General features: G+C 31.2%; 1 protein-coding gene across 1 annotated transcript; it reads left to right on the forward strand.

Annotated features, from left to right (window-relative positions):
* Nucleotides 1–5,722: 5,722 nt before the first annotated feature.
* Nucleotides 5,723–13,055, forward strand: LOC144575567 (multicystatin-like). Its single transcript, XM_078325760.1, has 5 exons — nucleotides 5,723–5,731; nucleotides 11,452–11,579; nucleotides 11,844–12,137; nucleotides 12,386–12,606; nucleotides 12,836–13,055. The coding sequence occupies exons 2-4, from the start codon at nucleotides 11,457–11,459 to the stop codon at nucleotides 12,599–12,601; spliced, it is 633 nt and encodes a 210-aa protein (XP_078181886.1). The 5' UTR covers nucleotides 5,723–5,731; nucleotides 11,452–11,456; the 3' UTR covers nucleotides 12,602–12,606; nucleotides 12,836–13,055.
* The last annotated feature ends 1,598 nt before the right edge of the window (nucleotides 13,056–14,653 follow it).

The following is a 14,653-nucleotide window of genomic DNA, read 5'->3' on the forward strand; positions in this document are numbered from 1 at the left end:
TTATTTCCTATTTACACAAAATTATAGCCGTTGCTATTTCCTATTTACACAAGATTATATACAGCTTGGATACATATTTGAATACAATCTATTACTAAATTCACGGATCTGCTATAACTTTGCTAATTGGAGCCATTAGTTATTGGATCATATTTGATTTGATTATTTTCCTTATCTTCAATACACAACCCGATTTCTGATGACACGCGATGCTAACTACTAGTTGTCGGTCAAGCTCTGACTGAGGTATAGTTTCAATACCCCCGCTGAACCAAGGTTGTGCAAAGACCCTACACCTTGTGCCATCCCCTATCTCATGACTAGAAAATCCCTTTTTTGCAAGAGCAGAAAATTAGTTTTTCCATGGATGTACCGTTGGAACAAGCCCTGAAATTGTCATTTTCATGCGCTACCGTTGGAAATACTCTTGTAGCAACAACCCTCGTTGGTAATAGTGTTTATTTCCAAGGACACCGTTGGAAATACTCATTTCTTACTTTTGGAACAAGAGCGCATGGAAATACTTTCGAACTTGAACACTATCTGGAGTATTTCCAATGGCAGAGAATGTGGGACCCACCTAAGTATTTCCCAGAAAGCGTAAGTGGACCCCACCCGAATATTTCCAAGGCCAGCAGATGCGGGGCCAACCTGGTTATTTCCAAGGGCAACGTAAGTGAGGCCCTCTAGAGTATTTCCAAGGGTAGAGTACATGGAACCCACCTCAGTATTTCCAAGGCAAGCGAAAATGGAACCCACCTGTGTATTTATAAGGGGAGCATACGTGGTACCCACCCCAATTTTCCATGGAAATAACAAGTCTAAATGGCATATAAGCATGCCCTCATTCTACAATCCTTTATCTACCAACTCGGTACCAACTCATTTACATTGCCCAATTCTCATTCAACCAAATGAACAAACACATTGAAATATAGAGGAAATAAACATGTAATTAACATTAATCGACATAGTATAATGATCATGCATTATATCAAAATACCCAAAAACATTACAACAAAAGTGCTAACAATATATACCCAAAATATGCCCTAATTCAAGACAATTAACAAAATAATATTTAGAATTGACTAAATTTGCAAAAATATTTTTACAAAAAGCAATGGAGTCACTATTCCTTTTATCTTGCTATGCTGTCCTCACTGCTATAAAAATGAGAAAATGAGTTAGTTTGTTTTAGAGAGTGGAGTATTGTTGATTATTGGATATTTGAATTTTTCAAGCATTGTTTAGTATTGTACAAAAAAAGTACATGTATATAAGCACTTGATACAAATTTTGAATTTTGTAAATTAAAAGCCAAAAAAAAAAAGCTACACAGACTAATATATATAACACTTGACACAAACTTTGAATTGAGCTTTAGTAAGTACACATATATAAATAAGAATCTACATATTATTAATAGATAAGATGAAAATAACATATATGAATAAAAAAAAGGCTTACTTTTGTTTGGAAAAGGATAGCAGTCAACATCATACTCCATTGCCATGAAAATTCCATGATGGATATTGGTTTTCCTATGAATAAGATGGTCTTAATCAGTAACAATTTATGTTATAAGTTAAATATATACCTTCGACAAATCTTTAAGTGGGAACCTCTACCTACTTTCTGACATCTTCAGAATTGAAGTTTATGAACATTGGCATGGAAGGTTAGTGTACCACTCTTGTATAGCTGATATTAGTTGCTCTGCATAATTCAAATATTTATATTGCATGCCATCATAAAAGGGACATATATATGGGAGAACTTTCAATGATCACACCACTAACAATAGTTAACTTTTGGTTTTTATTTCTACAAGAAATTTCTACATAATGGTGAGGAAGAAACATGCAGATCACTTAGCGTGTCACTTAGCTTGTCTGTACACTATTATTATGACATAGAACTATAATTTTTTAAATGAATTAAGAATTAAAAAATTTAAAACTCACAATTTGTCATAGAACAAGTCCACGAGCATAGTCTTTCCTGTACCTACACCTCCATACAAAATTCAGCCCTTTAACCTTGAAACAAGATTGTTTGGCTATCAGTGTTGACCATAGCCACATGCCTCTGCCATAATATGAATACAATAAAAAAAAATAACTTCAAAGAAAAAAAAAATGTATTGAATTATAAGTGTTGATATATTTTTTATATCCTATAAAATTGTGAACTATAAACTATAAACATTAATAATATTAGATATTGTAAAATGATGCATATATCATGTAAAACTGTAAATTATATTAGGTAAAATACTCTACATAACCTTTAAACTTGATTCATATATCCTGTAAAATATTATTTATCCTCTAAATCCATTAGATAAATACTGGAAATTTAAATCAGTAAAATTATTAGCTAGATCCTGTAAATATTGCATATATGTTGCAAACTATTGCATATATATCATGTGAAACTGTTAAACAGATCCAATGGAAAAAAAAAATACAATATAATGCATAACTCATGTAAAATATATGATATATCCTGTAAAACTATGTAACATATTCTAAAAAATACACTACAGAAATTTAAAACCTAACTGACAAATCCTGTAAAATATTGCAATTTAATTTGGATAAAAGGAACCAAATGTGTTTAATAATTAAATCAAAAGGCGTTACAGAAGAGCCACGAATCTCATTAATCTCTCTATTAATCTCTTCTTAAGACAATTAATCAACGCATAAGTTGTTAATGTTTTGAATATTATAAATGGTACATCCTTCTCTGTTGAAAGAGATCGGAGAAATAAAACAAATAAGAAACCAAATATGTTTCTTTGATTAGCTCCCACAGAAAAGTCTCCTTTGATTGATCCTCCATTTGTATTTTATCCCAATTAATCAAATTCTGATCTATGCTGGATATTGCGGAGTTATCATCAGTTACTTCCATGGCGTGCCTAAGGAGCAACAATCCCGGATTATCTTGGTTGCGGTTCCATCTTGCATGATGAGACGGAATACGCTTAAGGAAAGTGTTACGTACACGATCCGGGTAACTCTATTTCAATTTGATTTATTTTAATTAATTTCTAACTATCTAAATATTCTGAAAATTTATACCAACACTTGCAACTTGCACAACTTGTCAAACTAACTGTATATGCTGCGATACCACTTTGTGTACTTCTCTAACTTACAGTTAATGATAATTTTAAAACCTTCTAGAACATTTTAAAACTCACTTCTCAAACTTGCAGTTTTTTCAAAATAACCTTGGAAATTATGCAAAATTAATCTTTTTGAATCAAATTTTTTTTTTCTGAAATTAAAATTAATTTTTTTTTTAAATATCATAATTTGTTTTTCAATTACTAATATTTATATATGCATCTATATTCTGTAAATTAACACTACACATAATGTAAAACATACAAATGCAAGCTATAGAACTTCAATACTATAAAATTTCCAAATGTAAACTATAAAACTATAACTCTGAAATATAAAACACTATAAACTGAGATAAACACACTGCAAATTAACTTCAATACTATAAATTTAAAAGATGTATACAGTAAAACTAACAAATGCAAACTATAAAACATCAATACATCAACTATTCACGACCACATTGTTAAATATTAATAACTGTTCATAAGCATAAAATATCACTATTGAAAACATCACTGTCCAATAGTAGCAAAAACAAACAATAACATTCTAAATACAAATTCATACATTCCACACAATCATACTATTCAACATACAAAAACTTTTAATTCACAACCCTTTATTTAGTACTGTTTGGATGAGTTATAAGCATCATCACTAGAACAATACGTTCTTTAGAAATATCATCCTGCAGAAAAACATAACAAATAAGGTTATAAAACTGTGAACTATATCATGTAAAATACTTTATATATGATGTAAAATTGTAAACTGTATCTTGTAAAATTGTGAACTATATACTGTAAATCTTTAAACATCAATAATAATAGATATTGTAAAATAATGCACATTATCATGTCAAAACTGTGAACTATATCCGGTAAAATAATCTACATAACATTTAAACTTGATTCATATATCATGTAAAATATTGTATAGATCCTCTAAATCTATTAGATAAATACTGAAAATTTAAATCAGTAAAACTATTAGCTAGATCATGTAAATATTTCATATATATTGTAAACTATTGCATATATATCATGTGAAACTGTTAAACAGATCCAGTAAAATAAAATAAAAATAATACAATGCATAGCTCATGTAAAATATATGATATATCATGTAAAACTATGTAACATATCCTAAAAAATACTCTACAGAAATTTAAAACCTAATTGACGGATCCTGTAAAATATTATATAGAACTTGTAAACCTATTACATGCATCCAAGAAATTACATATGATCATAGTTATATATGAATAACACGAGTTAATTACATATGATCATATATAGCTATATATGAATAAAACGATCGAGTGAATATAATGTAATTATTTTATCTTATAAATATACAAATTAAGAATAATTACTCTAATTAAATAATTTATTTTATTACTTACAATTTAAAATATTTGAAATGTATACGTGATACATATAATTTTGAAGCAACTCAAATCAGTTTTAGTACATTATGTATTACTTTTTTGGGGGAATTACATATATACCACTCAAAAACATTGAAATTACATATTTACCACCCTAAATTCTATAATTACATATATACCACTCAAAAACATTGAAATTACATATTTACCACTCTAAATTCTATAATTATATATTTACCATTCTAAATTCAAAGAACTCACATATTTATCCAATATAATTTTAACATATATCAAATATATCCAAAACTCAGATTAATTATGTTTAATATTCTAAAAACTATAATTAATCAAGAAAACCAGGTAAATACGAGTATAGCTTTTAGGTTCTATTTTCATCTGATACACTCGTCTAAGCACATGCATGCAAGATAAGATGTATTCTTAGCAGCCTCCATATTTGAAAATTATCTTGTATTTATTCTATTAAATAATTATCCAATTACTATGATTCCCACCATACTGGTACATATCTCATTTCGTTTTTCTTTTTTTTTGAGAATGGGAGAGATGGAGTTTTTAGTGTGCAGGAAGATAGAGTCACAATTTTGGCAGTAAAAAAAAAGCGGGAAAGTCATACGCTAAAGGGGAAAGAAGAAGGAAAATCATTAAGTCGTTATTTATATTTTATATAATATTAAATATAATTAGTCTCAGTTTTGGATTAGTTGGATAAATATGTGAGTTCTTTGAATTTAGAATGGTAAATGTGTAATTATAGAATTTAGAGTGGTAAATATGTAATTTCAATGTTTTTGAGTGGTATATATGTAATTATAGAATTTAGGGTGGTAAATATGTAATTTCAATGTTTTTGAGTGGTATATATGTAATTCCCCCTACTTTTTTTAAGAGGGGCAGCAGCAGACGACAGTGTGGCCGATTCAGCAACAACGAAAGCAGTCGAAATTTTTATTAATAGGAAATATATTAAATAAATATCGAGATTAGAGAACGCTTTTGCGTTTTATTCAGATATAGGAAAACCGTTATGGTTTATCACGGCCTCTGGCCGTTATGGCTTATCACGGCCAGAGTTAGCACCTAATTAACAAGCTTAACCATTCTAATTGAACCATAAAAAAAACGGAAAAAAAAAACCCTGTCCGTGATAGATTAGAACGGCCAGAGAAAAAAAAAAGTCTCTGTCCGTGATGAACAGTAACGGCCAGGTCCAAAAAAAAAAAAAAAATTGTTTAATCTATGGCCGTGATGGGTTATCACGGCCAGCCCTTTTTTTTTTTTCTTTCTTTCTGCCTCTGGCCGTGATAGATAGTAATGGCCATGGTTTTTTTTTCCGGTTTTTTTCTTGCGCGGTTCAGTTAGAATGGGTAATAATTAATTAAGTATTAATGCTGGCCGTGATAAGCCATAACGGCCAGAGGCCGTAATAAACCATAACGGTTTCCCTATATTTCGATAAAACGCAAAAGCGTTCTCTAATCTCGATATTTATTTAATATATTTTCTATTAATAAAAATTTTGGAAGAAAGCAGCGGCTCCGCCACTTCGGGAATCTAACCCCAGCACCATCTAGCTAGCAATCTTAGTTCAATTTATTTTTAAGCATGTAGGCGGAAATTTTTTAAATTTATGTGAATGCAATACATCAAAAAGCCACACGAAAAACAAAAAACAAAAAACAAAAAACAAAAAACAAAAAAAACAAAAAACAAAAAACAAAAAAAACAAAAAACAAAAAAAACAAAAAACAAAAAACAAAAAACAAAAAAAAAAAAACAAAAAAAACAAAAAAAAACAAAAAACAAAAAACAAAAAACAAAAAAAAACAAAAAAAAAAAACGTATACTAACTGGCATATATAATAGAATAGAAGATACAAATATGAAATTACCAAGAAACAAAAAAATTTGAAGCACATGCATTAATTATCGAACTAATTTAAAATTTTATTGGACTGTAATACTATAATTATTATTTTGATTCTGAACCAGTGCTGTAAATAACGTCCATTGGCGGTAATTAAAACCTTCACAGATTTTCCTGATTAAACGACTGATTATTTTTTATTATGATCAATCACAAAGGACGAATAGATAAGGTGGGGTCAGAATCCTAAGGGCCTGAATAGTGAATAATGGATGAAATCTCATGAACAAGGGCGGAAGCTAAGGCAGATCTAGAAAACATGTGTTTCATCCATGTATTTTGTCTTTACCGCAATCATAGCACAATAAGGGTTGTGCCCCTTTCAAGCAAAATGGCAAAGGGTGGGCCTACTCTTTTTTGTCACTGTACTAGTAAAAAAGATGGATTTGGATCGATAAAAAAAAAAAAAATTCAATTCCAAATTAAATTTTATAGAGTTGCATTCCAACATTAAATGTTTTTCTTTTAGCTACGTACTCATTTAGAAACTGATATGAGTTCATAGTGAGCTAATAATTGATAATATATTTAAGCAAAAAGAAGTATACATCGCATATGCACCAAGGCCAGTTGAAGTTTTATAATTAGAGAGTACCTTTTCTGTCGTCTCGTTTCTTTCTTCTTCCCAATTTCTCCTCCGGCCCAGCATATTTTTGCTTTTCAATACTAATTCAACTGATTGATTCAAAACTGAGAAGCAAAAACAGGTTATTTAGTCTCAGACTCGGTCTGATTTCAGTTGAGAATTTAGTTGTCACCGCAAAATTACAAGGCGACCAGTAAAATGGGCAACCACATCATTCTTTATCCTCACAAACATATTACATGTCACATAACTTCTTATAATTAATTTCAAAAACACAAAATTCTAAATTAACTTATTTCTTCTTCCACGAGAAGCTCTAGCATGTGTGTTTCACCCTTTTTGACAAAATATATCATTTTCTTCTTATAATTGGATGAATAGGCCGATTAGGGATGCATATCCAACACTATATGAGATAACACAGGAAAAGGATATCACAGTAAAGAAAGTGAGACAGGGAGGAAATTGGAATTTGCATTTAGCAAGAGATGCAAGTACTGAAGAAGAGATACAACAAGAAGAACAGCTCAAAGCAGAACTAAGGCAGTTGCAGGTGGGAACAAATGATCAACAAGATGAGGTGATTTGGAGATGGATAGAGGATGGTAAATTCACTGTCAAATCATTTTATCAGTAAATAGAGGGAGGGTCACTGGTGGAGATGAATATAAGGGTAGTTTGGGAAATAAAGGCGCCAACAAGAGTGGTGATATTTCTCTGGATAATGACGCAGAACAAGATACTCACGGTGGAAAATTTAAGAAAGAGAGGATGGACAATGCCGAGCAGATTAAGAAAAGCGATGTAACAGTACAGTACCTATTCACACAGTGTGAATATACGACCATAGTAGGAATTATCGGTATCGGAATCAGGATCGGTCCCGGCCGATACCAATACGGGATCGGTGTATCAGCCGGTATTGGCCGATACCGATACGGGATCGGTGTATCAGCCGGTATTGGCCGATATAGATCGGAGTATCGAACTTTTTTGCCAGAAGCTTGTTTTACACTAAAAAAATAGAAAAAAAATTGATAAAAAAATAATTTGTCAATAATTTATGTTTAGATAAATTATTACAATCAAATAATCCACTAATACAATATAATACAAGCATTAAAACTATAAACACACTCTTTCACTACTAGAAACTATGTCATGCTGACTGGATCACTTCATCATCATCTGTATTATGATAAAAATGGAGATATTGTTGTCCGGAACCAAAAAAAGAAGACATTGTAGATCCAAATGAAGGATTGTTAACATCTTCATATCCATATGCATATCTCGTACATATTCAGCATGTGCATAGTTTATACTCTATTTAATCAATGAATGTGATTAGTTTTTAGCATGTGCATAGTTTATACTTTATTTAATCAATCACTAGTTCAAATTTTCAGACGAATAATGACTAGAATCGGACCAAAATAGCATAAATTGGATGAAAAACAGAAAATCCGTCAGTATCGGATCAGTGTCGGCCGATACCGATACGTATCGGTATCCGCCGATAATTCCTACTATGTATACGACTAAGGTAAGAGAGAACATTATTCAAATGCTACCGCAACTGACAGCCGGTTATTGGTTTCCACGGGGAATGTATAAACAAGTCATACTGCCCTCACGGTGTAAAAAAGAAAAGCAAATCCAAGCAGTCATGTGTAAAAGATGTGTCTGAATATTCAGAGAAGAAGAAAAGTCGCACAGGGTGCTGGCAAGAGAGATAACAACGGAGTTTGGAAACTGGTTTTCTCAGAAATAGGAAGAAAATTTGAATACCTGGGGTTACGAGGCTTACCTTTAATTCTCATTCAGATTGGAATTAGCATAATCTGCATTTCTCATTCTGACCTTGTTTGTTACTTCTTTTTTTTCTTTTACTTACCTTTCATGCTTCTTTTTTAATTTAATTTGCTGTAATTTGTTTGGACACTTATACCTTTTTGTAACTTTCTGACACATTTTGTGTCAATATTAATGGAATCTGGGAGCTTGATTCCCACATTTCTTCTTCACAAAAAAAAAAAAAAAAAAAAAAATTTCAGTGTTATATATGATTTAAAAAATATTTAATTCAAAATTAATATGGAGTACAGTAACAGATTAATAATCTCTCTTAGTACATTAATTATTCTTTACTTTCGAAATTCTTTGATTTTTTTTGGCGGTGTGATGGATTCATGCTTTTTAATTTTCCTGATATGGTGGGGCCCCTATTTTTGGATTCACTAAACTTTGCTTTCTCACTCATTACATGCATATCTTTATATGAAAAATCCATATGCCGTTAAAATTATCCCACGTTTCAAATTGTAAGTTTCAAATGGAGAAGTCTAAAAGTTGAAACCGGGGGCGGACCAAAGTTATGGCTTGGGGTGCTAAATCACTCCAAGAGTTAAATATTTTTTATTATTAAGAATATAGAAATTTTATTAATTTGTTTGTTTTACATGTATAAGTCCCCTTATAATAATATAACAAAGTTAAAGGACTTGAATGTATTTTAAAAACCAAAATCAGATTTATTTCAATTTGAACAATTGAGACAGTGGGCCTTTCATGCGTGAGGAGTGGAAAAGAAGAAAATTAAAATCCTATCCTAATTAGAAAGGTAATACATAGAAAGAATCAGAAACAAATGGTATTTTATTATAGCATCAGCAAAGCTCCTTAAAAAGACAATTCCGTGTATTTCATTATTAACATCGGATCCAACCAAATTTTAAAAAAAAAAAACAATTCCCAAATTTCAGCATCTCCATTCTCCATGACTCTACCAATTACTCAGCATCTCCGTTCTCCACTAAATCACTTCTTCGGTTCTCAGGACTAGTAGGACATCTTTCGAGAATTGTAAGAATTTCATATCATTGATAGAAAGGAATATTCAATTTTCATCATTATAATTAAACCTGGAACTAGTTTTAGGATACAAAAGAAATTTAAATTTCCATGAGTGCAACTGACATGGTGTCAGTATAAAATAGAATGAATCAAGAATGAAGTGAATTTATTTGTAAATTTGACATCTTCATTTATTAAATTATTAGATTTGTGTCATGGAACTAAGGATGAAGTGGTTTATTTAATAGACATGACACTTTGTTAGTGTTAGTTATTTATTGTGTCTTTTTTGTGAATTCAAATAGTGAATGATCTTCTTATCTTGTGTTATATTGTTTTTATGTATTTTTTTTTTTATTACAAACAAATTAGGGAAAACTTTAGTGTACCCATACAAAAATCCAAAATAGCCAATTTCCCCATAGAAACAACATAATATCCAATATCCCCATATAAACTTAACATTCTATCTTTTATCCCTATTTATTTATTTAAGTTTTTATTTAATTATTTTTAAATTAAAATTGACTAATATACCCTTATATGTCCTCTCTCCTCCTTTATACGCAAAATTAGTTTGACCCTCTTGATGTACCGCTTATATTAGTGAACCGGTTTACCCCATAGTTTCAACGAATCAGCTTATGAAAATCCTAATACACCCAACCGTATGATTGTCAAGAACTAGCATCCGAAGTTCCGAACAAAATCAACATCACCGGGTCAAACTCCTCTTTATAGAAAAGACAAAGCATATCTTTCAATTATCATAAATGGGTCAACATGCACAAGGTAAATATTGTGGGCACCATCTGGGTACCTCTTCAGAAATTCTGAATGCACCGGAGTTCTAATTTTTCCATTAGTTAGAGGTTTAATTGTTCCAATAGAAACCAACTTCGCCTCAAAATCAAATCTTGCACCGTATTTGATATGGAAGCTAGGGCACAAAAGATATGGCAATCTAATTTCTCAAATGAAAAGGGAGATATTGGTGGCCCCACTATCGAGTCCTGCTGATATCACTTCATTCTCCGAGTCATTATTTGGAGTGAGAAGTGGATATGGATAATGGGCTTTTAATTTGCTTTGTGGGTATGTTTTGTATTTTGGTTTGTTTTGTAGTTTCATAATCATACAAAGTCAAACTGGTTTTGCGTTCACAGTAAAGGAGAAGAAAAAGAGGGAGGAGAAGAAAAGAAGGGTAAATTAGTCAATTTTATTTTAAAAATAACTAAACAAAAAGTTAAATATAAAAATGGGGATAGAAGAAAGAATGTTAATTTTTTATGGGGACATTAGATATTATGATGTTTTCATGGAAAAATTGGCTATTTAAAATTTTTGTATGGGTACACTATGAATTTTCCCAAAAAATTAATGATACTATTTAGACCCCCTATACTCAAATTCTGGTTCCGTCCCCGGTTGGAACATCTCTACTATAAATATACTCATCCAAGAACCTCTATCCTACACACCAAACCAAGATCGACCTTCATTGCCAGATACATAGCTAGAGAGAGAGAGAAAATGTCTGGGCAAGAGACTAAAACAATGCCAGGAGGAATAACAGACGTTCCAGTTTCAAAGGAGAACAGCCTTGTGACAGAGGAACTCGGTCGCTATGCAGTGGATGAGTACAACAAGAAGGCGGTATGTGTGCCTCCTATGCATGTTAAGTTGTTTTGCAATTTGAATAATCCAAATCAATAGCAAAAGAAGCATGGTGTTTTGATTCAGACATATATATATGTTTAATATCTCCGTACTTGCTTAAGCCAACATATCTTGACACGCTAATTGACCATCATTTTTTCTTACTTACATCATAACTCATAACAATAATATTTTGGACTTCTTGGTTTTTTTCAATTCCAATGCAACTTTTTTTTTTAACTTGAATTGTTGCTCGAGCAGAATGCTTTTCTGGAATTCAGCAGCGTTGTGAGTGTCAAAGAGCAAATTGTTGCTGGTACCATGTACTACCTTACTATTGAGGCCGTACTAGATGACGAGAAAAAACTGTACCTAGCCAAAGTTTGGGTCAAGCCTTGGATGAATTTCAAGGAGCTTCAAGACTTCAAACCAGTTGCGGATTCTGAGACTAAGACAATTCTAGGAGGAATAACAGATGTTCCAATTTCAAAAGAGAACAGCCTTGAGATAGAGGAACTCGGTCGCTATGCAGTGGATGAGTACAACAAGAAGGCGGTATGTGTTCCTTTTATGCAGCCAAGTTGTTTTGTAATTTGAAAAGAAAAAGAAGCATGGTGTTTTGATTCAGATATATGTGTTTAATATCTCCCAATTTGATTAAGCCAACATATCTTGATATTCAAATTGACCATCCTTTTTTCTTTCTTACATCATAACTCATGACAATAACATGTTGGACGTCTTGGTTTTCTTAATTCCAATGCAACTTTTATTTTAAACTTAAATTATTGCTTATTGAGCAGAATGCTCTTCTGGAGTTCAGCAGTGTTGTGAGTGCCAAAGAACAAATTGTTGCTGGTACCATGTACTACCTTACTATTGAGGCCATACAGGATGGCGAGAAAAAACTATACCAGGCCAAAGTTGTGGACAAGCCTTGGATGAATTTCAAGGAGCTTGAAGACTTCAAACCACTTTTGGATTCTGAACCCGCAGACACATCCACTGCTACCGCCTAAGTAAGGTACTTTGTGACTGTCTTCTTCACCAAAATTCACAGAAGCCGTTTGATTCGTGCATCTTATCTTGGCAGCTGTCTGATGATGAACAGTTTAAAATCAATGACCAGGTGGATACCTGATACATGCAACCTGTTAGCGGACAATAAAATCACAAATAACTCTTATAAATTCTTCCTGAAACTAATTATACTTATAGAATTTTAAAATTATTTTCTTGCTTTATTTTTTCAGAATAAAAGGGGCTTCCACTCTATGGATGTGCACCTGTTATTCAGCTCGAGTTAATAAGGTGTTGCAATTTTACCAGAGAAGGACCAGCAGTTGCCAGATCATAAATTTTAGTCGTTTTTCTATAGCTTGTGGAATTTATGTATAACTTGTGTAATAGACCAACGGATTTTGGTCATGTTTGATTACTATTTAAAATATATAAGAAGGATTAAATTGCTTACTCCGCCTTTCTCCTTTTGTTTTATGCCTCATTTGATTGTTTAAGTCATGGATTAAAATAATATGTTTGGAGGATCAAGAGGTTGGGAAATGAATTTCTATCTATTACGGTGGATCCTATAAGTGGAGTAAACATGTAGTAAATTAATTATTCCGTCAAGAGATGTGGTTTAACTTACTCCGTTGTACTCATGTATTGCTACGTTTGGAAGTTTAAATATGAAGTAAGAGGTTTAGTCCACAACTTACTCCGTAGCCAAAGTATGTAGGAGCAATTTAGTTTAAACCTACCTTTGCTCAGTGGCAGAACCAGGATTTGAATATGGAGGGATAAACATTATTTTATAAAAATTAATTAGCAATAAAGTTTATAAAATAGATAACTAAAATCTCACCATTTGATTTCATAAAGAGATATAATAGATAACTAACACCAATAAAATATCAAATCTATCAAAACCAAACTAAAAACATGAAGAAATAAATCATTTTCATAACATGAAAGTAAAATTAACTTTTAGCTCAAAATAATCATTTAAAAAATTACTAACAATTACAAACTTCAATTTTAAAATCGGATTTAGCTGATTTCAAATACGCTCTAAAGATCGATATAAGTTTCTGTATTGTGAAGATGGTGAATTTTTGCTAAAAAAAATGTATTGTCTTGCCCAAATATTATTTTATTTGTTTTATTTTTATTTATTTATTTTAGATGAATCAGAGAAGGAATTAATACTTTCTTCTTCCTTTTTTCCTTTTTTTAGAAAATTAGTAGCTGCCAAGGGTATTCCGAGATTACTTGTTTCATTGGACATTTCCTTCTTCTTTTTTCTAATTTTTTTCAGTATGTTTGATATATTTTCAAAAGCAATAAGTTAGTCTTTTTTAAATAATATAAATGATGCGGAAACCGTTACCGAAGAGTTCATATGGAATTAAAAAAGGCAGTCGAAGTTTGCTTTTCAAATTTTATCATTCACACCCTATAAGTTTATAATATTGTATAAAGGGGGCTACTACATATGAAAAATACAAATCAGCTCAACTTCTATATACTTGATAAAAAAAATTGAAATGATAGGGGTGGCTTATAGGACGGTCGGATACGGATCGGATAGTGGTCTTACTATATCCGTATTCGTTATAATTTTTTGGATACGGATAGTCTCGGATATGGATACGGATCGGATATTAAACGTTATGGATACGGATTGGATATCGGACGGATACGGATATTTTTCATGATTTGCTTGTTGGTTATAAAACATCTATTATATTATTAAAATATTAATCACTAATTATGTCATAATGTTATATTGTTCATCAAAATATTTATATCTATATGCAATTTAATAAATCAATATAATAACATATAACACATTTGTTCTGGTTTAAAATAGACATATACTAGCATCTGCACACCATTAAAAATGATGAAGCCTTCCATCCATATAATATATAAATTCTCAATCTTAATTAAAATCAGCACATCAAATTAAGGCTTTATTTAAATATTAATTTTCTGGTATATATGACGCAGTACAGAGCTAAATTCCTTGTCTAATAGTTGCCAGAGTCACTGTTTTTCTTGCTTCA

Source organism: Carex rostrata, chromosome 24 (assembly GCF_964058835.1).
Source record: "Carex rostrata chromosome 24, lpCarRost1.2, whole genome shotgun sequence".
Lineage (NCBI taxonomy): Eukaryota > Viridiplantae > Streptophyta > Magnoliopsida > Poales > Cyperaceae > Carex > Carex rostrata.

Bases quoted from the DNA above. Each gene is read 5' to 3' on its own strand.
- LOC144575567 (XM_078325760.1), top strand. From the start codon at position 11,457: ATGTCTGGGCAAGAGACTAAAACAATGCCAGGAGGAATAACAGACGTT. The intron at 11,580-11,843 runs GTATGTGTGCCT...TTGCTCGAGCAG, and splicing joins ATGAGTACAACAAGAAGGCG to AATGCTTTTCTGGAATTCAG. The intron at 12,138-12,385 runs GTATGTGTTCCT...CTTATTGAGCAG, and splicing joins ATGAGTACAACAAGAAGGCG to AATGCTCTTCTGGAGTTCAG.